The sequence below is a fragment of the Amblyomma maculatum genome, chromosome 1 (assembly GCF_055883805.1).
Source record: "Amblyomma maculatum isolate TAMU_Amacu chromosome 1, ASM5588380v1, whole genome shotgun sequence".
Taxonomy (NCBI): Eukaryota; Metazoa; Arthropoda; class Arachnida; order Ixodida; family Ixodidae; genus Amblyomma; species Amblyomma maculatum.
Genome location: NC_139344.1, coordinates 362,898,786 through 362,921,637, shown reverse-complemented (window position 1 = coordinate 362,921,637; position 22,852 = coordinate 362,898,786). Strand labels below are relative to the sequence as shown.

At 44.6% G+C, this 22,852-nt stretch overlaps 1 protein-coding gene across 2 annotated transcripts; it reads left to right on the top strand.

Annotated features, from left to right (window-relative positions):
* The first annotated feature begins 42 nt into the window (after positions 1-42).
* On the top strand, positions 43-21,338 carry LOC146207964 (uncharacterized). 2 transcript variants are annotated; one of them, XM_084591678.1, is made up of 5 exons: positions 43-561; positions 9,042-9,335; positions 13,142-13,439; positions 16,020-16,188; positions 20,618-21,338. In XM_084591678.1, exons 2-5 carry the CDS (start codon positions 9,061-9,063, stop codon positions 20,791-20,793), a joined length of 918 nt encoding a protein of 305 aa, XP_084447804.1. In that variant the 5' UTR covers positions 43-561; positions 9,042-9,060; the 3' UTR covers positions 20,794-21,338. The 2 variants fall into 2 exon arrangements, with proteins under 2 accessions (XP_084447804.1, XP_084447803.1); XM_084591677.1 differs by lacking the exon at positions 43-561 and adding an exon at positions 6,527-6,754.
* The last annotated feature ends 1,514 nt before the right edge of the window (positions 21,339-22,852 follow it).

Here is a 22,852-nt window from a genome sequence, read left to right as displayed (position 1 = left end):
AAAAAGTAAAAACGCCAACAGGACACACAAAAGTAACCTATACTTCGTCTCACAAGACAGTTTGCAGCACAGCGAAAGGTAGAGGCACCCCGGTCCAATCTAAAGCCCCTCTATAGTCCAATCAGGATCACGAGCACTAACTACAATTGTGCTTCTACGCGCCTCTCGCCCCCCAAATTGGCGGGGTGATAGTGAGAGCACAATTCTCTATTATAGTGCGCAGAGGCAACAGGCACTTGGGAGCACAATTGCAAGGACTCCTCTGCCTTTCTCAGTGCTGCAGATATCTTGTGAGACGAAGTATAGGGGTGTACGTCACTTTTGTGTCACGTGATTGCGCGCCCAGGACTAGCAAAACTATCACCCCATTTTCTTTCACTCCCTATCGCGGTTCCCGTTTGCCACCTCCCTTTCCCGCGCGGGGAGAACCGGTCTTCCCGCGATTTGCATAAAAGTGAAGCACTCTACCGCCTCGCGGTCCTCCGTGCCTCGACTTCTTCCTGGCTCTCCTGCTACTGTCGGCAGTGGCCCGCCCTGACCTCAACTACGGACGGCCGCCATGTGAGAAACAAACCCATTTCTTTTATCTCCGACCTCGGCCTGTCTGTGTGTCCTTGGGCAGAGGAACCATCCACAAAAAGCCCCACTTGGTGTTTTAATTAGCACAAACGTGGTCGATTTCTCTGCCAATTTGGAAGCGTGCAGCCAGGCTGGAGGCGGGCATGCTTTGTTTGATGAGGAGCAATGCCATTTAAGATCAGGGTTAGCGTGAATGATCCGGAGCTGTGTACCAAAGTAATGGGTACAGTGTTTTTTATTTGTCTGTTGCAGTGTGCGTTTCTTTTAGTATCCAGCGGTTACTGTGCAGGTTTTGCTTTGCGTTTTTAGTACAAACACACGAATATGTGTCTTATTAAGGTTGTCGCAGTGATTAGCCTTTGTGATTAAAGCCTCATGATTTGTGATCGGTCTGCTCACGCGGACAAGGTTAGAGGTTACGACTGAGACGCGTTGAGTCAGCGTTGGTGTTTCAGCGTCACTTTCGTCAGCGTTGGTTTCTCCAGTCGTGCGCGGCGACAGGGGCCAATCGGCGCAAAGCTAGATGGCGATCGCCGCCGCGTCGGCCTCGGCACGCTGTTTTTGGGCTTCGGCTTCATGCTTTTCGGCTTCCGCTTGCCGCTTTTCGGCGCGTCGTTTTTAATTACGCTGATGCCGGGCGAAATTGGCGTTCTGCGTGCCGTACCCGAGGAGAAGCGACGGGGCCCAGTCGGGATCCGTCTCTTCAAAGAACTTCGCCAACTTCCCTAAGAACGCAAACAGTGGGTAAGTTAGGAGAGAAATAATCGCTTTCGGCTGTCAACAGCCGAAAGTGATTATTTACCTGTAATGAAGTGCGCGCCGCAGACTCGCAGATTGCGGTTATCCGTGTCCAAGTCGACGCGGCACGTTTAATGCGCGCCAGCCACAAGCTGCGTCGCTTTGAAGTGAGCTCCTTCGTGCGCTCGCACTGATTCTCCACGATTGTCGGTACAGAGAAGTTGCTGTTAGTTGGCTGTTTTGCTCCTGCGGGTATCATTGCGGTTTGAACAGCCAAATATCGCGCACATGACCGCGGTTCAAACGCTTGCAACGACTGCGGGAGAATGGGAGGTTCATAAGCATGGCGAACTCATACCCGGAAACCCCTTTCCGTGACATCAATGCAAGCTATATATATATATATATATATATATATATATATATATATATATATATATATATATATATATATATATATATATATATATATATATATATATATATATATATATAGTCGCTCTCGAGGAATAGTTCGGCCTCTTTCGGCCGGCCACAGTTTTCGGTAAAGAATGCCATCGAGAACAGAGGTGGTGGATAAGGTCACCGCTTCGAATGCCAGTACATCTGGGAGTGAATCTGGAGCCCGTGCAGGTTCCCGACGCGGCCGCCCTAATGAGACAGATGACCGAAATGTTTTCGGCCTTAACCCGTTAGCTCGGCTCGGTGGCTGGCGCCATCAGCTACAGTATCACGCCCCCGGATTAAACGTAGTCCAGTGTTTGACGGAATACCGTCTGGCGAGGAGCAAACATTGTAGAAACAAACACACTCGCCAAAATGTTAAAAAAAAAAGGAAACACGACATTTCGGGGCCCGTACTGGTCTATTGATCACATAGAGCACTGCATGGAACGACAGTGGCCTAATTACGGTTAAAATTGCGTAGTGTTCGAATGTAGATCTCTGGAAGATTTCCGCGTGGCGTGTTAAGAGCATGCTTCGTGTTATGAATATGAAAATATTCTGAAAGAAGGCGCGATGATAAGGTTTTCTCTGTGGCAATGACTGATGCTTCGTCCCAATCAATGATGCGCCGTGTTCCGCCAAAGCATTAGATATGCAGCGGCCGTTCATGACGTCATTCTGATCATCTCTGAGCCTGGGCTATGCTGAAAATATTAGAAAAGTTCGGGGTACGTAAGATTCATGGGCAGTACACAGAATTAAAGCACGCCAGGTGTTGTTGACTCTCCATCTCCAGGGATGCAAAACCGGCCTCGAATCCACTAAGTTGGAAGCGCCAACACGTGCTTGGGGACTGTAGCGATGGCTATGGAAGAAGGTACGTGCTACCTGCGCAAAGGCTTAACAATGCGGAAAAGCGTCCCACTGTACAGAATATGGAACAGAGAAGAATTTTTATTTCCTTCATGAACATAATAAATAAGTATCCAGGAGTAGATCCCGCAGTCAGGCAAACAAATTGGGACCTCCGGTACATAAACTACACAAATGTGTTGAAAATGGTATAGCACTGACAGAAGTTTATTTTTTCGTTCATTTTTTAATTAATTAACCTTTGCCTTCCATATTGCGGCTAAGTTAGTGGAATTCTACAATGCTTGTTGAGTTTCTGAGTAGCCGCACTAAATTTTCAGTAATGCACATTTGTGATGGCCGTTAGAAGCGCAGGTTAATATAACTGTTAAGGCTTAATTGGCCAGAACCAGCACACATTAACTTTCCGATTAAGACAAGTGCACGAACAGCAACATTTTTTCTTAGCTCACAAAAGTTTAGACGATGCGCGTTTAGGATCAAATGGTGCCCTTTACTGCTGCTTACAATATATTTCATTTCTGTTGCATAAAATTAACAAATAAAAGGCAGGTGGTTGAGAGTGACATGAATGGGCTTACCATAGCTCGGAACCACTCGGGACAGTAACAGGCAATCATATTCGCAGCGAGCTATTGATCAAAATGAAAAAATGTCCACTTTGTTTGAAATGAGCTTGCGTGCCTCCCATAAAAAATTTAAACGGTATTATTGACAGCAGTTGCTTGTCCGGACGCACACTTATTACAGCTGTGGTACAATGACACCGGAGGCCTTTTTCAAACGCTTGTTTGTTTCCGACTAGGATGACCATGAAACATGAAACCTGCAAGCATGCTATATGTACGGAATTTACCGATTTCACGCCAATATTGTGCACGTCTGAAAGAAGTCAATCAACAGCTTGTGCCACGTGGTTACGGCGCATACACAGGTCCACCCTGTGTTCAAATTCTGCTGCTCATCGTCCCTATCGGGAAGGCTTGCACGCCATAAGGTCTCGCCCTAATCGATTGCAAGCGGTCGCCAAGAAACTAAACAAAAATCTTTGTAAAAGACAAGCTCCACGCATTACCTTCAAATTTAGCTCGAAAACTCACAAAGACCACCAGTTTGGATTTCTAGAATTAGCATATTTCCGCAATTAGCATCTCAGGTGCCCTTTAATCCAGGTAAAATTTATTCTACAGCTATTGTTGCCAGGAGTCTTCAACATTTTGCCTTTTCCTGGCATAAAGAAGCGAGAAGCGTGGCCGCGGGCGCTACCGCCTGACTTGAAAAGTCGATGTTTCTACGCCAGTCCACGGCGAAGTATGCTTGAACCATTTGGCACAAATTGAACACAGCTCACATGTAACCGGCCATACGCAGGATGCGAAAATTCGTGATTGCAAGCTTGCCGAAGGCGCTTTACCAAAAGCCTCTGTTCCATGAGACACGTGAGTCTAATCGCTGACTCCCATCTGGAAAAGATTGCTTTGATCCTTGCGTAACGTCACTTTTTTTTTCTTTTCGTAAATGAAGTGACATCATTTACCCCAAAGATGGTTATTCAAAAAGCTATTAATGCAGAATTCTGAAGCTTTGTTCATAGCCTACACATAACTTGTTTCCGTATCAGAACACCTCCATTTTTTTTTCGCAAACTTGCCATATGGCATACTATATGAAAAATCATGTAAAGCGTTCTCTTACAGAAACCGGAGAGGGCTTTTGTTTTTAGTGTTTTCCGTTTGGAAATTAGGGAAAGACTCCTTTCTCGTCGCCGACAGTCCTACGCCCTTGTCCCTCCACAAGTCCACAGCAGAACACAAGTCCACAGTTTTCGACCATAGTTTCTTGTTCTACCGGCGGCCTATAGCAGCAAGCTAAAAATATTTCTATTTGTGCCACTGAGCTGTCGACAAAATAATATACCAGAGCACCAAAAATGACATAATCTATATGACACTCTAAGCCTACGCACATCTCATTTCAGGAGTGTGGTTGAAGGCTTTGAAGGAAGCCTCACTCGAGGCATCGACAAAGTTAAAACACAAGGATATAATCTAACATTTGGCTGGGTTTCATGTCACGGATTAGCGGTAATGAGAGATCCGATGATTGTGCTGCGCGTTCTGGGAAGAAGTGAATAAAGAAAATGCGCGGTGCCTACAAGTATTCTTTCAGGTTACTGCAGCCAAAAGATTGACGATACAATCGAATAATAAATTAAATATTACACTGCACCTGCTAAAGCCCATCGCAGGGAAGTGGAACCCATGCACATATTAATAACATTTAATTGAGGCAATTTTACTCCCTTTCTGCGTTAGACACGCATACAAACAACCTGACACACAACGTCTTGCTCAGTAAACGTGGGAATCCTTTTTTTCAAAAGATGTGGCAGTTAGCTTTGTGTTAGGGTTATCTAATTCTACGTGGAACGCGAAAAGATAAGTAACAAACATTTCTTTTATTTCCGCAATGAAAACATTCCTTTACACTTCAGCTCGCATTTTTCACAGTCGTTGAAATTTAACCAGATTTTACTTCCTAAAATATGCAAGGATCATGATTGAGGTGGAACATTTTCATGCCTTTTTTTTCTGTCAGCTGAACAAGCTTAATAGATCTTGCATCTGTTGCTTGATGGCTTCAGTTGTATTGCAATACACACTATTAATAACCTTCCAAATGGAATTCTATCACTCCTGTTTCCTTCTTAGTATATCAAAAAGAAATCAAATTGGGATCGCTGCAAAAAAGCTGTCAATAGTCCCTGAAATTGTTCCGTGTTGAACATGGCTGCCCAGCCATGCGATCTCATCTCACGGCAAACATCTGGCGTACATATTGAGAAAACCACTCCACCGTAAAACACTGCAACGTCTAATGGGAAAGCGATTGGACCCATGTAAACACATTGCACAATTCTGTGTGACCAACCGTGGATAGACGACAGCGAAACTAAGCGTCCGCGGGTCGAGGTAAGTCGGACTGACACTTTTCAGTTCCTTTTCATGCAAGCGTTAGTTCTAAATTGGGATTTTCTCCGGAATATAGTGCAAGTATAAGATTTATTTTCGCCCCACTTGGCTGAATCTAAATGTCTATATTACCAGAATCCCTCAATGCTTGGTGGTCATGAAACGTCCATCGAAGTTTATCATCATAGAGTTAGAGCCGTTCGCTACAGTTGCTCTATTTGTAGAAGTGCATAGAGCTGCCGCAGAGTTCACCGGCCAGTATGCGCAGCTAAATAATCCAAATTTTATACGTTTGTCTCAGTGGCTTACGTTACAATGTGCTCTCGCTGTTAATTTTCAAACGGAAATTGTGGCTTCTATTTTATAATTACTCTAAAACAAGGACGACGCTAATTTTTTAGAAATTTATACATACTGCAGCCCCACGAAGGGTTATTTCAGGAGTAGTACATACAGAAACAAGACAATACAAAAAAATATATATAAGGCGTAGTGGCACATGTTAAAGTACAGAAATCTAAATCATCTTAGAGAATGCAAAAACAGCTAAACAACATTGTCTTTACAGGCATAAAATTATATACCGGTAAAACTAACTAAGCCAGGTAATCAATTCTAATGTTCAATGGTACGCGAAAAAAAAAAAAAAAACGGTTTATAAAGTTGCTGGTGTGACAAGGTAAGGTGAGAAATTAACGTCGTGATATCTTCTTGTAAACGCTGGTTTTGCGCGTGTCAGATACGATAGACTGTGCTGTTATCGGCCTTCCTGGTTTTGATTTTGAAGTAATCAATCCACAGCTATATCCCTTTCTTTTTTTTCTTCTTGAGTTCGCACGCGCACACAAAAAGACGTTTTCGTGCAGGTATAAAAGGGTCGTTTATAACACTGGCTGCTCAGAGCTCTGTGGAAATGAGATATCGACTGTAGATAACCTCGCCTTCCTAGCCTTAGCACAAAGCTCGATTTCCTAGCCTCTTGGCAAAACTCGTACAATAATGTTGGCATCGGTTTTCGCGGTGCGCATTGTCGAAGTCGGGTTTGTTAACCAGACAGCCAATTTAGTCACCAATGTCTTTAACAATCGACACGCAGTTTTCACCTTGCGTCGCTGGGACACCTTTCACTTTGATGTTGTTCAGACGTGAGTATTACCCAAGTTCAGAAATGCGCTGCGTTAGCAGTTGGTTTTCTCCTTTCAGTGCTTTGTCTTCTTCGGTGAGTGTTTGGTTGTGTTTTGTTATCGTTTCATAGAGGTCATTGAATGTTGCTGTGGTTGTCTTCATCGTAGTCATTTCATCCCGATGTGGCTAAATTTCCTAACAAGTTCGGTACAGGCATGGTTCAAACAGGCATGGTGCAGCTGCAGCAGCAGAAAAAAACAAGCCTTACTGTAGCAACCTAAATAGTGGTACACCAACCTGCACAAAGCAGGTGAGACAAGTTGGTGGCTGTGTGAGGCTGCAAATATTGAGGGGTGCTTGTCTTGTACACTGTGGTAAATCTGCAAGATTGATGCAAACGCACTTTTGGGAAACACTTGATGCCCGGGTAAACATTGTTGGCGCCGCTTACTATCAGCGCTTCCAGCTAACTGTAGCCGCTTTCATCAATGTGCCCAATACTTATAGTTTAAATTATTTTGTCCAGCACTGGACTGCTCGAATTAACTAAAACTGCCAAATATAAAATTCGGCACATTTTCCATTTGAAAACAACCAGGTGCCGCAATCAAGCACTGGAAAACCGTTCCTCTTGAAAGAAAGGAAGAAAGAAAATAGAAATAAATACTTGTGATTTCAACCAGTTAAGGGCATTGCTTCAGTTTATGCTACCGCGTGTCGTTAAGGTGCAGGCGAGTGAACAAAATAGAAGATTCATACTGAAAACAGCGCAAGAAAACCAGGGTTAGCTTTAAAGATTTTTCGCTACTTAGATGACTACATCGTGTTCACTCACAAGAAAAGCATCACCAAGAGGCTAATAGGCGTATTGAAGGTTTTTAAAGAAAGCGCGCTAGGACTCACATTTACGGCAGAGCTTCTAAAAGATGGGGCACTCCAATTTCTCGACTTAAGACTTCACTTAGAAGCGCACCATGTGTGCTGGTTATACTCTCCTCGGTCTACCAAGTCTCTCTTGAACTACAAGTCTGGTCATACAAAACTGGTAAAAAAAAAGCATTATTTTTTTGAGCCTTTAGTCCGCCATTTCTAAATCCTGTGAAGATAGAATTAATGCGAGTGTGATGTGTCGGGCTGCCCGATATAAGGTCTAGCGGTTACCCCTCCCATTTGGTTTCTCGGGCATGTGATAAATATATTGCATGGGTGAAGAATGGCGATAAGCCGAAACGGAAATGAAAGAAGTTTGCGGTAGTGCCGTACACTCATATGGCGTTGCGCATGGGTTAAATAATGTTGCAGGAAGATACAATGTTGACGTTGTGTTTTCAGCACCGAGCAAACTTCACCGCGTGTGCAGGCAAGTGAAGGTAAAAGCGAAGGGAACATTCAGAAAAAAAAAAGAAAATGTGTGGTTGCCAGATAAACCATCAGAGTCGCTTTGTACCATGCAGTGGGAGGGGGGGGGGGTGCAGGATGCCTTGTAGTTGAGGAGCGGTTTATATAGGCTAGACGGGGCGTTGCATAAATGTTAGTTTGAGTGAACGTTACAACTGCCGGTCCAGTGATTCTTCATCCAATCTCACCCATCGTTGGAAGAAAGGTACATGCACTTCTCTTTCCTCTAACACCGTCATCTTCGCCAAGCATAAAGATAGGTTAACACGTGAAATTATAGAGGCATTTCGTATTCGCGATAACAGTGGCGGGTGTATCAGCGATCCTTCTATCACTCCCAATGATAAAGAGTTCTCTTATTTATCCGGAAAAGACGTCTAACTGTCTCACGTGTACACGCCATGGCCATGGTGTGTGTCTTGTCAGCATCATGTTTGATTAGTAATTTTTATTGTCTTTCTTTGCTTTTGGCCTTTTCCTGGTTAGGAAAGCATTTAAAGAACGTTTTCTTCAAATAAAAAAAAATCAGTTGTGAGTCAGCGCTTGTGTTGTCTTTCTTCGTTCGTCTCGTTTTCCCTCACTGTTTTCATTATGAATCAGTACCAACTCTCCTAAATCGCAGCCTTAATTAAAAGACAAGGACAGTTCTCTTCGAACTACATCAATTTACTCTCAGCCCCACCGCGGTGGACGCGGAATTAGATCTCGGCTGCTGCGGCGGCTTTTCGATGGAGGCAGAAAGCAAGACATCCATGTGCTGTGTGATGTTTTTGCACGGAAAAGAACCCCAGGTGGTCAAAATTTTCGTGACCTACGTCGTCTCTCACAGCCCGAGTCGATTTTGGATGTTAAGTTTCATAAACCAATCCAAACCAATTCACTCTCCCATTCTTTCTTCTATTACGTTAGCGCATTCAAGAATTCAAGAATGTGGGCATCGAACCACACGAAGCAAGTGTCGAAAGTGAGGAGCCTGCTGAATAATTGGCATCTCGGCACAGAAGCCTACCAGGCACTTGAGACATGCGTGTACAAAGAGAACCTCAGAGCGCTCAACATGGTCCGCTTCCTCGAGTCGTCGGGTATGGCAGCCCGTGCCAGACGCCAGTACCTGGACCTGGGCTGCGGACCGGGAAGCTTCACTAAGAAAGAGCTGCTACCTCGACTTCAAAAGACGTGCAGTCGCATCGTAGCGGTGGACAAGTGAGTCTTCGAAAATGGCGATACCTCGCAGATAAGCATTCATCTGTAGTTAGTCTGCACCTCTGCTCCTAACGAAGTGAAAAAAAGAGGAAGGGGAGAGGGTAGTAGCTTAAGTAGTCTATCTACTCTTGCTATTACTGCCATCTGTGTTTTATATTTTTAACATTTTAACATTTTTTAATCAAATGCATAGCATTTCGCCGCAATAAACATAATTGTACAACAGTATAGTTTGTCTTTGACGCGCACATGACTGCTCGTTACATGTAAAAGTAAAAGCTGGTCTTGAAATTGAACACTTAATTGATCCCTGAAAGAAAAAATACTTGGCTGAAACAGGTATAAACTTAGTTTTACGATCGGCATGAACCAGTGGCAAGGTGGGGGTGGCGGCTGATTCGCTCTGACGCTTTCTGTTCTCTCGCTCCACAAATTCGCTCGCTCCTTCACCAATTTTGTTTCGAGACAGAAGTTCCCAAAGTCGAACCCCCGCCCTTTACACGTTGTTGCAGGAATTCACTGCGCGCTACACCTGTCTGCTACGTTCGGCTTCTCGCTCAGCACTGAGCAGGAGACAGTCTTGCTTACGTCTACAGCAAGCCTTGTAGTTGCGACGAACGCCTCCCCCTTTTAGGCACAGAGCTGCGATGCCGTCCACGCACCCTCGGTTTCCGGTTTATACACCTAAAGTTTATACTGCTCCTTCGGTCGAAAAGGTGACAAAAATAATCTGTGACCTCGCAAAATAGTTCTAATATGGTAATTTGTCGATCTAATGATTGATTGTTGCGTGATAGGCGATAACGAGGTAATAAATAATTAACTTTTTAATTGATAATTTAAAAATGAACAATAGAAAATGTAGAAAAATGGAGCTCAAAGGTGTCAAAATACTAGGACTCTGGTGAAAAATCTCGCATCACGCCAAAACAATTTTTGAATCTCTAAATCCGGTATAAATTTCATACCGGTGTGACCTGTCCTGTATATGTGCAAACAGCATTATACCGGACCTTTATACCATTATACCGGCCACGTATAGAGCTTAACGAGACAGACCATGTCTGGTATGGACCTCAGACTAGACGCACCGATCCGGATTGCAGCATACACCAGACAGACCATATGGATCTTAAACTGGACTGACCGGTCCGGTATTGAGCGATTACTGGACAATGTCCGGTCTGCAACTCAATCCGGGCGTGCCGGTACAGAATGAACCTGACGCCAGATGGATGGGTGGGTTATGAAGCACTTATACCTGCAGGCCATGTCCAGCTCAGAACACAAATCGGACGAACGCATCCTGCATAGAATTGATACCTGACAGAGTATTTACATTTCTCACTTCAAATCGAACCGATCGATGAAGCTCAACAAGAATGACTGTTTCGGAGCATTCCTGCCCGATAAATAAGCAATAAGCATAAAAATATGCGCAATATACTATCGGGTCAAAAGTCCGTGGACCACGAAAACTGCAACCAAAACGAATAGCCTTTCGTATCGGCCAGTAGTTTCGGAGCATACTTGTCCATGTCAAAGTTGAACTTAAGCTCTTTCGTACGTGATAGAGGAAAAGGTGATAATCGTAAAATCGCCAGACGTGTGGTCCAGAGACCTTTAGAGCCGATAAAGTGCTAGTACTGTTTTGTATATATGCGGCACGTGTTTTTCGTTTTCACAAGTACCTCGAAACTAGGAAGATATAGAAGTGTACCCTATCATGTACATACGCGCATCACATTGCTTTTGCGCACCATTCCCCGCGAGAATATGCGTTTATTACAAGCAACAATCGCTACAGCTCGTCCGATCTTGTGGTGTACCTCCTTATCTGCGACTGAAGAAGAGCTTTCAACGCGAACGTGCCAGGAAGAACATAGCGTTGCAGCAGCGACAACAAAAATATGCTCAAGCATAACTGGAACATATCGCTGACCACCAAAATATACATTGCTAACAGCATACCAGGCGACGGTTCCTTGGGTAAAGTTTACTTATGCAAAACACTCAGAAGGAAGTGCGTTCATTGGCGTCGCTGCTGCGTTAGCAGCAGATGAAGCTAAAAGATGCAATGTTTACGCATATTATTGCGCCAAGTATCTTAGTATGTAGCAAATACATATTTCACGCGTTCTAAGATGATCACAAAGCATCTAGCACTACTAAATTATGATATCGAGAGATTCTCCAGCGAAACCCTGATTCCTTTAAAGATACGAGACATTGCTAAAAAGATCCAGCGTGTTTATAGGGCAATCGATCATCTGCGACCACAATTTCTATAACAGAGATAAAGATACACAGTGCGAAACAGCAATATTAACTAGATAAGGAGAAATATGAGCAGCGTAACCAGCAGTCTGTGAAAGTCTTATGTGCAATAAAGGACACTGAAGTCTCCGTGTAGTAGTGGTTAAAGTACCGAGCATAAATAAGGAAGGACCGTGGCGAGAATTCTGACATATGCAGCAATGTTTTCACCTAAAGTTTCTTCTTTTTGATATGTATTTCAGTTGTTTCATAGCTCTGAACATATTTTCATATTGTGGTGTCCAGCGTTTCATGCCCCATACCTGTGTCTGTGTTCATAGTCACGTCATGCATTGCATTTCTAGCAATCGATCGGGACGATCGCTCGGTGGCCCCGGGTAATGCAACAAAGATGACGAAGCGGGCAGTGGCGCGGGGCAGAGCGCTCGCGCCAGGCCCGCTGGCCATTAAAGCATATTTCATCGTCATGTCATCACGTCATTCCGTGTCTGTTGTGTCGCCGTGTTCCATCGCTTGTCATGCCACCACGTAACAATATATTTGAAAATGCGTCTTAAGGTGCCAAATTATACAGAATGCAAAGTCCATTCCTGATGCTAATTAAGATGATGCTAATTAGGAAAATTGAGAGCGTGTGATTGAGCGATGAATTCAAATAAATAAAAAAAGTGAGAAAAATGCATTGAAAGGTGTCAAATTGCTCACAATAGAAAGCCGATATTTGCTGATGCTGTGTATTCGTGCATAAAAATTTAAAAATGGAATAAAAAAGAAAATGTTGAAACAAATACACAAAAATAAAAAGTTAAAAAAATGCCGTCCGCGCGTGTGAAATGCTATCGCGTCATACCCTTAACGACGGAGATTAAGAGCCCCTAATTATTTTGTTTCTCCGGTCGGCTGTAGAACTATATAGTGTTTTTCTTGTCAAGCTCTTTCCTTTCTGAGAGGCAGGCTTTCAGCTATGCGATGATGAAATTAATGCACAAAGCTAGGAACGGGGTAGGAATGCGAGCGCGGAAAGCGCCAGGCAGCACTCGTACTAGTGACATTACTCGAGAGCCCCGCGCAGCGTCGACAAAGAAGGGCGAGAGCGATAAGGTGACATTAAAAATAAGATTGGTACGCTGTACCTGTGCTGGGTATTCTTTTCGAGTCGGTGAAATAACTACACTTAAAATCAACACGAAATGCCCACTAAGACAAAGCCCAACAATCAACATAGAAAACGCCACGTACGCTGTAAGAAACTAATTGCGGATGAATATTGTAGAATGTAGAACAGTAAATAAATTTTAGCAACAAAGCACCAGCCAGGTCTCAAAGCCACTATGTTTGATAGGTGTGCTTCTTCTGAAATTATGCCCAATATGTAGCAATGCATTTTATCTTCATTCACTTAATTTAATAAATGATAACACTATCATAAGATTGATTAAATAATAAGTCTGCAGTTCTGTAAACGACTAATATTTTAAGCATGGTACAGCACCAACATAATTTTGCTCGTTTTCGCTCTCTATTCAAAGGTGCCCTCTTACCGTGAGCTACGCCAGGACCAACTTCGCTGACCATCACATAGTGTACGACGTCCTCGACGTGGAGCACCCGGATATCGAGACTATTCTGCCAAAGTACGGCGCGTTCGACCGCATCTACTCTTTCCTGACGTTCCACTATGTGGCCGACGCGGCTAGGGCTTACGCCAACGCGGCCAACCTTATGAAAGAGGGAGGCGAGTGCCTTGTCTCCTCTATCGTCAGCGCTGAAGCCATTGACGTTTGGGACGAATCATATCAGATGAAAGAGTGGATGGGCCTGATTATCGTGAGTGCTCACTGGTAACACTTTCTTCATGATCACACCGAACACTAACCCCCTGTAAAATATGCTACGAAAATCACCATGCAACGTTTTTTTACGGGTGAAAAGTGACGTAAGGACATTTCGCCAGACGCGCGTTTAAGTTTGTACATATAGATTCCATGTGGGCGAGTTAGTGCAGCCATAACCAACCGATGTAGTATTTGCATCCCTTGAAAAATGTTAGTTGCCGAGTGCACATCGCACTCGCTGCAGAGCGCGCACGCAAGGGAGAGTGGATTTGATGCTTTTGATTAACTGAGCTTAAAAACTCGCTCTGCACAGCATTAAAAGTTACTGCAATCAAGCACGACCACGCAGCCTTTTACGCCGTGAGCCGTTATACGGAGCTCACCCAGAACCAATGCATGCTTGAAGTCTGTCCATGGTCAGAACCTGCACTGGTGACATGCTTAATCCTGAGCGTTGCCGCTGCTGTTTTTACACTAGGCGCGCCTGTTTCATTTTTTATTGGATACGCTTATGTGTATATTGTATTCACTTAGGTTAAATGAAGAAGTATGCAGATGGAACATCATGAATACGACGATGCTCAATGCACAGTCCGAGAGTGTTTCGCTGTTGAAACTTGATAACAACGATGTTTACTTCATGGTTCGAGGGTGTGTTTCATTTTTACATAGGCGTGACCGGCTGCGGCGTTAATATAGTGCTCATAAGACAAGAAGGTATTTGGCCTTAAAAGAGAGATGGAGATTGGCAGCGGTAAGAGAAAGCAGGGAAGAAATATGGGAGAAAATTGCGGGACGCTTTCGCCAACATGGGGATAAAAAGCTGAGAAAAATAAAAACGTTATGCAGGTTTAGGCATGGTTAAACCAACGTCCGCGGGAAAGGGGTAAGACGTTTCGGTTGAACAGCGCGTAGTAATACGCGGTTGATTGCGTTCGATTAGAGTGAATCCCTAGCCAGACACACTAAGCACAGGTCATAAAGACCTTGTTTTCCATACACGGTGTTTATTACACGAAGGTAGGTTGAGGAAGGGCCACATATGCCAGTAATTTGGAAGCATTCATGTAATGATCGAGCTGCACTCGGTTGACATAAGTTCTCTTTGCTGTTGATGCCACGAAAGCACCTTTGTACGGATTGGTCAAAACGGTGCTTTATATCTATATGTGGTGGTCGTTCACAGAATGTGCTAGCTAGCGACTCTACCCTAAAGAGTGCGTGTGTTGTCATAGAAGCATTATTTGAGGAAGCAGTTATTTAGTGATTTGCCAAGTGATTTTCACGAAGAATGAATACATGGAAACGCGGATTCGCGGAGGTATCGTCTGTCGGAAGCCACATTAAAGCTCTCTTGTCTGCCCTTAAAGGCAGAGCTTAAATTTTTGCATGCTTTTTTTCTGCTCTAGATACTGTCAGTTCGCAGCACGCGAATGTGGCTCTTTTCACGAGAGCTCCCATCATGACACCTCGCAGTAGTCCAGTAACTGGGACGTTGGACGCTCAGCATAATTTCGCTGGTATCTTTATGGGAGCTCTCAGCATCAATAAATGCAGTATTTCACTTAGACCAACTTATTCTTCCTGTACTACGTCTTCGTGTTTGTCAATTTTCTATTTCGTGCTGACTCGTATAACATGGATAGGCTACCTGCCTCAATTCTAGCATCCCGTGATTGTACGCGGTGTACGTATTTAAGGCTACATGCGCTTTTTGCACTCACCCAGGTGGGCAGGGAACTGCATTGCACCCCTGCACAGCTGTTCCGTGCATACGAAAAAAAAAAAATGTCGCAGTGAATGTCTGATGCACGAGCCCTGCATTGAGATTCTGCTTTTGCATATACAGGCTACGAATTCGCTTAATGGCCGGCCTTTTTGTTTCTAATTTTTTCACGACCAACAACAAAAAACTGACATGAGGTGTAACAACGCGATGGGACAAATCTATGTAAACAATAGTAGTTTGCATGCTTCGGCTTTATTTGATCGCTTTCGCATTGCCTTTTACTTAGATTCATCATTCAATTTCTCATCTTGTAGAAGTATAGTAAAGCGTAAGCGTAAGTGTGAGGGTAAGGGCACTTTCAGAGGGTAGAGGAGGGTAAGTGGGCAGCCCTTAGCTAGGGCGGTGAAGTGGATAGGTCTGACGCCGTTTGAAGACAGGCCTTCTTTCATCCATACTTCACGTGCCGGAAAGTGGAAGCTTCACAGGCGACTGCTATTAAGGGATCTCGCTCATAATGCTGAGAGAGAAAAGAACAATAAATTCTAACTCGATGCCTTGTCTTGGCAGCACGTTGCAAACGAAGAAACGTCTGCTCTGGTCGATGAAATTTTCCGCAGGAGTTCATTTAATAAGGGGATGCGTGCATAAATCGCTTACTCCCGATTCTTGAATCCATTGGTTGGGGACAGATATATCTGCACAGGATGTTGCGGGCGAATATCCACGCACTGAATTTTGCCGATAAGAATTTGTGCTCCCGACAAAGGCACATTAGGTGCCATATACACGTGTGCTGGAATCCGTTTATAACTTTTTGATGCCTGTGTTCTTATGCTTTAACAGAATCCAAGAGAACTATTCCCAGGTACCTTGAGAATCGACCAAGCCACGAGGTTGAATGGACAGCTAGAAGCCAAGACAAGGGACAGCGTCGCAGCGGCTGGTCTCAAATGTGTCGCCTATAAGCAGTATCGGAGCCGGTGGACTTTTCGTCGCTTAGAAGATTACGTCGGTAAGGAAGTCGCTCATGCAACTCTATTGTCTTTCCTTTTAAGGACACAATGATATATTGTCGATCAGTAGTGCCAACCTTCGCTGGATCATGGAAAAAGCAAGAGAGTTCCAGAAACCCACCTACTTCTGCTTTATTGATTATGCGAAAGCGTTTGACTGCGTAGATCACAGCAGATTGTTGCAAGTTCTCCAAGAGATGGGAGTTCCAATTCACCTCATCTGTCTCCTCAGGAACCTGTATGAAGGGCAAGAGGCCACAGTCAGAACTGGGCATGGTCTTACTGATTGGTTTCCGATTGAGAAAGGAGTGAGGCAAGGCTGCATACTGTCGCCCTGCCTATTTAACCTATATGCAGAGTGCATCATGAGGAAGGCCGGTCTGGACGAGTCTTCAGCTGGAGTGAAGATTGCTGGAAAACGTATCAACAACCTTAGATATGCGGATGATACCACTTTAATTGCAGAAAGTGAAGCGAAACTCAAGAGACTTCTGATGCGCGTACAAGAAGAGAGTGAGAAGTTTGGGCTTAAACTGAACATTAAAAAGACAAAGATCATGGCGTCTTGCCCTATCAAGTCCTGGAGCATCAAGGGACAAGAAGTGGAAGCTGCGACAGATTTTCTCTTCTTGGGCTCCAAGATTACCTCGGAAGGAGACTGCAGCCATGAAATTAGGAGACGCCTGCTTCTGGGAAAGAGAGCAATGGTTAGCCTTGACCGCCTAGTAAAGAGCAGAGACATTAGTCTGCCAACCAAGATCCGTATAACTCGTGCTATGGTCTTTCCAGTTGTGATGTATGGATGCGAGAGTTGGACTGTGAAAAAGGCTGACCGCCGAAGAATTGACGCGTTTGAATTGTGGTGCTGGCGAAGACTCTTGAGAGTTCCTTGGACTGCCAGAAGATCAAATCAGTCAATATTGTCGACCATAAACCCTGACTGCTCATTGGAGGGTCAAATTCTAAAGTTAAAGCTCAGCTACTTTGGTCATCTGATGAGAATAGAGGAGTCGCTGGAGAAAGATTTGATGTTGGGAAAGGTTGAGGGTTGCCGGAGAAGGGGTAGGCAGCGAACGCGATGGTTAGATGGCATCCTCGAGGCACTGCAGATGAAGTTATGTGATGTTAGGAAGATAGTGAGAGACCGGAAAGCGTGGCGTGACATGGTCAATAGGGTCACGAAGAGTCGGACACGACTGAACGACTGAACTGACTGAGTGCTATCCGCTTTACGTCCTTAGCCGTGGGCGAAAATCTTATTGTACGCTGGATATATTGCATCAAATCCTCTCTCCTATCCTAAAAAAATCTCCCGTGGTACAAGAAAACACTGATTATTGAAAAGTGAATGGAATGTCCTTGGGAAAACCAGAGCTTAGTGTAATCATAACCTAAATCAGGTGCTTGAATTTTGTCTTACTAACCACTAAATGCGAAACACACCCCCGCCCCGGGGTGGCGCAATGGTTACGGCGCTCGATTACTGTGCTCAAGGTTGCGGGATCAAATCCCGACCTCGACGGCAGCTTTTAAGTAGAGGCGAAAAGCTAGGCGCCTGTGTGCTGTGCGATGTCAGTGCAAGTTAAAGAACAGCAAGTGGTCGAAATTTCGAGAGTCCTCCACGATGGCGTCTCTCATGGCCTGAACCGCTTTGGGACGTTAAATCCCACAAACAAATAAATACGAATAACACTTTCAGATATCTTTATCTCGTTATTTGTTATCAGCGAAGATAAGCAAAGTCGAGGGGTCACCTGAATGTCACTAATAAAACTTTCCAAATAACGCGTGACTTGCAGGCTACCGCTGTCCTTCAGGGGAATGCAAAGACAGACCCAGACTACCTTAACAGTCATTTTTATTTAATACAACCTGTTTGGCCGCCTGTGAGGGTTTGAGTTCCAAGCGCATGCTAATGTACCGTGAGTTGTGCTTCTGGCGGGCTGCATCCAGAAAGTGGACTTAAAGATGCTGCATTGTTACTAGCACCCCCCTCCCCTCTTTTTGTTTCTTTTACAGTAAGCATATAATCATGATCAACACTTCTGTTGCAAAATCTTACGGTACTCTCCGCGTGCTGTCTGTCAGTCGCGTTTCATTGAAAACAAGGCAGATGAGCACAGTGCACTCAATTATAACTGCAATGGACTACGCCAGAAGGTACTCCGTTACCTATAACGCACTACTGCTGCACATGCATGCAGTGTTGCGCCTGTAGCGGCGCACGTGCTCAGGCTTCATCATGAATACACGCCTAATAGGGCACGAAACCTGGACACGCCTTTATAGCCAAATTGCGAACTGTGGTTTGTGATCTGCTCTTGCCACGTAAACAGCCGTCTGTATATACACTTCATGGCGACTCCAAAATATTTAACTCTCGTTAAGGGCATCAGAAAAATAACAAGAACGCTTTGACCAGGTTCGTATACATCACCTTTGAGCAGTTTACACAGAAACTGTGTGCACTGTCACAATAACAACTATTGCTCTACAACGTCAGCACATTTTCCCATGTGCCATCCGAGTTGCGATGAAAGTTAGCCACTGTTGCTGCTACTGCTACTGCTACTGCTGCTTCTGCTATATAGCTGGCCACTCCACATATCGGTTGTATGCAAGTATCAGGCATGACAACAAATAAATTTTAGCGACGTATGGGTGCCTGGAAACCTGCAGACCTACCGCTCATGTAGAACCACTTTCTAATCTACACCCATTGCTTTCATCGTAAACACCGTTAATTGTGACAAAACACTCTGATGCTGGAGTACGACCGAATCTACATACCTCAACTTACAGCCACAGCACAAAGAAAATTTATTGTGTACATGCGTACATGCGTACATGCATACATGCATACATGCATGCATGCATACATACAAAAACGCGCATTACTCACAGACCAAAGCACTATATAAACACTATAGGTAATTATACATAATAATGATTCCACAGAGAGGGGAAAACAATAGAAAGGAGGAGAGAGGGGAAAACAATAGAAAGGGGGGAGGGGGTTCTAATGAAGTATTACAGGCATCTCAAGTCTGCTCCATCGTACAACGTAGAAGCGCATGTGCCAGCGCCGCAGAAACCGCGCCTCGCTGTCTGTTTCTAACTATACAGGCAGATACTTTCAGATGACGAGGCGCAGCCTCTGCGAAGTTGGGTATATTGCGCGAGCAGGAGTGCGGCGCGCGCCTCAGCGATGCACCTGCGACGCCATAACACAAACAGAACCACAGTGAACCCAAAATGTTTGAAAGGGTTGCGCCGGTGCCTGGCGCTGGGGTTCATCCGGACTTTAAACACCCTATATGCGAGCCACCACATTGTTCTCGCCACTACACATTCGAAAAAAAAAAAAAAAAAAACAAGCGAAAGCTCTCGGGAGCACCGCAGTTGGCAGACTGGTCATTGGGTACAATACCTCATCTGGCAAGGCGCTGTGGGGAGCACGCCCCAGTGCCTAAGCCAGTCAAAATCTCGCACTTCATTTGGCATCCGACAAGCTGCCCAGGCTAGCCATTTGGGGACAGCGGTCTCTCGTTGCTCATCAGCTCAAAAGCCTACGAACGGCAACTAGTTCGCTGATGAGCATGGCTGGTAGGTCGCCTACATTAACATCTGACAGGTGTGCATCGAGAGTCGACTTTGTCTCGGCAAACTTGCGGTAAAAAGATGTCGATACTGTGGAGTTATGAAGGTGACCCAGACTGCGAAGCCAGAGCGTCATACCCAAGCTCCCTTTAAAGATATGATAATAATCGCCTCTCAAAGCAGGCGGCCGATATTTGTGGCCTGTGCTTCCTGCCCCTGAAACCCGCATTCTGTGTGGTCAATTTCACTGTGATTTCTATATTTCGTGTGACTATAATAGGTGAAACCAAATTCGCACAATGCATCCGAATAAATTCGGCGTACTTGGTTTTACGAAGAATTAGACAAACAAGGTGTACAATATATGGCTACAGTGTGGCTACTAACAATGTGTACAATGTGGCTACAAACAACGAATAAGCGGAAGCAATCGAAAAACAAAACAAAGAGCAGATGCAGTTGACCTCGACCTTTATCATCCTCCTCCCAACCTCCCACCTCAAGCTTTTGTGTGCTACATTATTTTCCACAAACACACTTGTTCTCCGTGTCTTCTTTGTAAATATTGTAAACGACTAATCAGCCTTTCAGTAATCTCAATGCTGAAAAACAACACAGGCACAACTTAAACTAAAACAAAAACAAAAGCCACTGCGAAAGAATTGGAACAAGGCACACTTGAGTACCTCAGATGCTTGCATGAAAGTTGCGTGCGGCATTAATTTGCGAGCGCATTGAAAGATACACTTGCAAGCGATCTAGTTGTATCATTTTTGGTAACTATTCCCATACAAGCATTTTTTTTTCGTTTTTTTTTTATACGCCCAGATCCCTTCATGGCTGCATTCAGGGCATACGACGGCGTGCCTCCAGAAAGATGGGTCGCTTTCAGGGAGCTCTGGATCGACCTGCTTCGGGAGAAGACGCACTATGTACCTGGAGGACAGTGTCATGTCAGCTACATCTTCAGCGTTGTTCATGCGCAAAAGCCACGAAAGCACTGATCAACAGCCCAATGTGCGAGTGTAGTGGGTTACCTTTTCTTGACTATTTATAGCAGCGGCTCGAAATCTACCCGCTCGTACGCTGACCTCTCCTTTCTGTATTACACGAACATGGGAAATTCTCACAACGAAAGGATAATGCCCCCATCTCGACTAACCGCTCAGAAGAGTCGTGCTGGAAAACGGTGAAGGAGACATTGAAAGAAGAAATAGGCGCCGTAGTGGAGGGCACCGAAATATTTTCGTACACCTTGGGGGCCATTAATGCGCACTGACGTCACACTGTAGAGAGATCACACACTGTAGAGAGATCGTCACACTGTCTCAAGAGCGGCGGCTTTCATTAGAATTTTAATATACTTCACTAAGCGCCTCTTTCTGTCTTCTTCTTTTCACATTTTCTTCGTAATTTTATCTAAGACACCGTTGAATGTTTTATCGAGAACACATGTTTTTTAACTTTAATTTCCTGACTAGAAATCTGTGCTTTTGGACAAACAAGGAAATAAACGAAACCACGGTCGTCCGTGGCAATAAAATATTGACTGAGTGCCTATGTTCTCATATCTCGTTTTGTTGTGCCTCCACTTATTCACTCTTTTAAATATTTCAAGCCCGATATTTGTATACGGAATATACTTTGCGGCATAATGGCGTTCTCATAATTGAATGGCACAGAGAGCTTTTTAACATATCGATGTTAAAACAGTATAAAATATTGTTTCTTTCCTACAGCCTTCATTCACTAGGAATTTAAATTAGAATGTCCTTACGGGCGTATAGTTTTCCAATTCCCTCGATCAGCGCCTGCCCTTTTTATGAAAATATCTGGACGAAACTGTACATATGCGTGGCCAGGAAGAACGCGTATCCACGGGCCCTGGCCGACTGGTTTGGTTGGTTTGTGGGGTTTAACGTCCCAAAGGGACTCAGGCTATGAGAGACGCCGTAGTGGAGGACTCCGGAAATTTTGACCACATCGGGGTTCTTTACCGTGCACTGACATCGCACAGCACATGGGCGCCTGGCTTTTCGCCTCCAGCGAAAAGCGGCAGCCGAGCCCGGGATTCGATCCCGCGTCCTTGGGAACAGTAGCCGAGCGCCGCAACCACTGCGTCACCTCGCTTTTTTTTCCTTTATTGCATGAATTGGTACAAATACATCAGTAAAAGATCGTGGTTGCCATGCCCCTTGGCTAACAACCGTGTCTAATGGACTTTCATTACCACAAGTTCGCCCATCAGACTCAAGATCTCCTCCGCAGCGTCTTGCTGCTTCAAAATTTCTTTTAGTTTATACACTTGTTCAACAAAATTATCACATACAGATCGTGCATCGACATCACAGTGTCTATAAGCCATCCTACTCCTCCAAATACTGTGAAGGCCCAATAGCATGATGAGGTCATACTGAAAATCATCATTAACAGTTGTCAAGTACCGAATTCCACGTGGCGTCAATGGCAGGTCTTTTTTAAGTGTCATTTGTAACACATCCCAGTAAAACACCGCATCCCAACAATCCAGGAACACGTGCTCAACTGTTTCAGGTTTCCTACATAGTAGACAGTTTGAGCGCCAAGGTACAAAAAGGCCCTTTTCTTCCATCCATGTTTTGACTGGGAGGGTTCCTGTATGCAATTTAAAAAAGAATGTTTTTACGCCCGGTGCAACAGTCATGTTTTTAACTCGCTTGAGCACGTCTTTCCCTGGGCCTTCACAGTATAAGGTTCTGTACAATGGAGCTGGGAACAATTGTGAAATCAGATCCTTGTACAGCCGCTTAGGTGGTACTGTCGCTAAATACTCTACAGAGTACCTCACGCGCAGAAACTTGAACGACCACACCACTTCTCGCAGGAAGCGTGACACAGTGTATCCCCGACCAGAGCATGAAGATACTATAAACTCTGAAATTGCACTGGATAGCATGATTTGCATAAAGGTTCTCAGGAATGCATCTTTTTGGTCACGTAGGAAACAAAACCTTAAAACCATCTGCCGCACATATAGATGCATTAGAGACAACCCTCCGTTGCGGGGCGGATGACTTTGGGGAG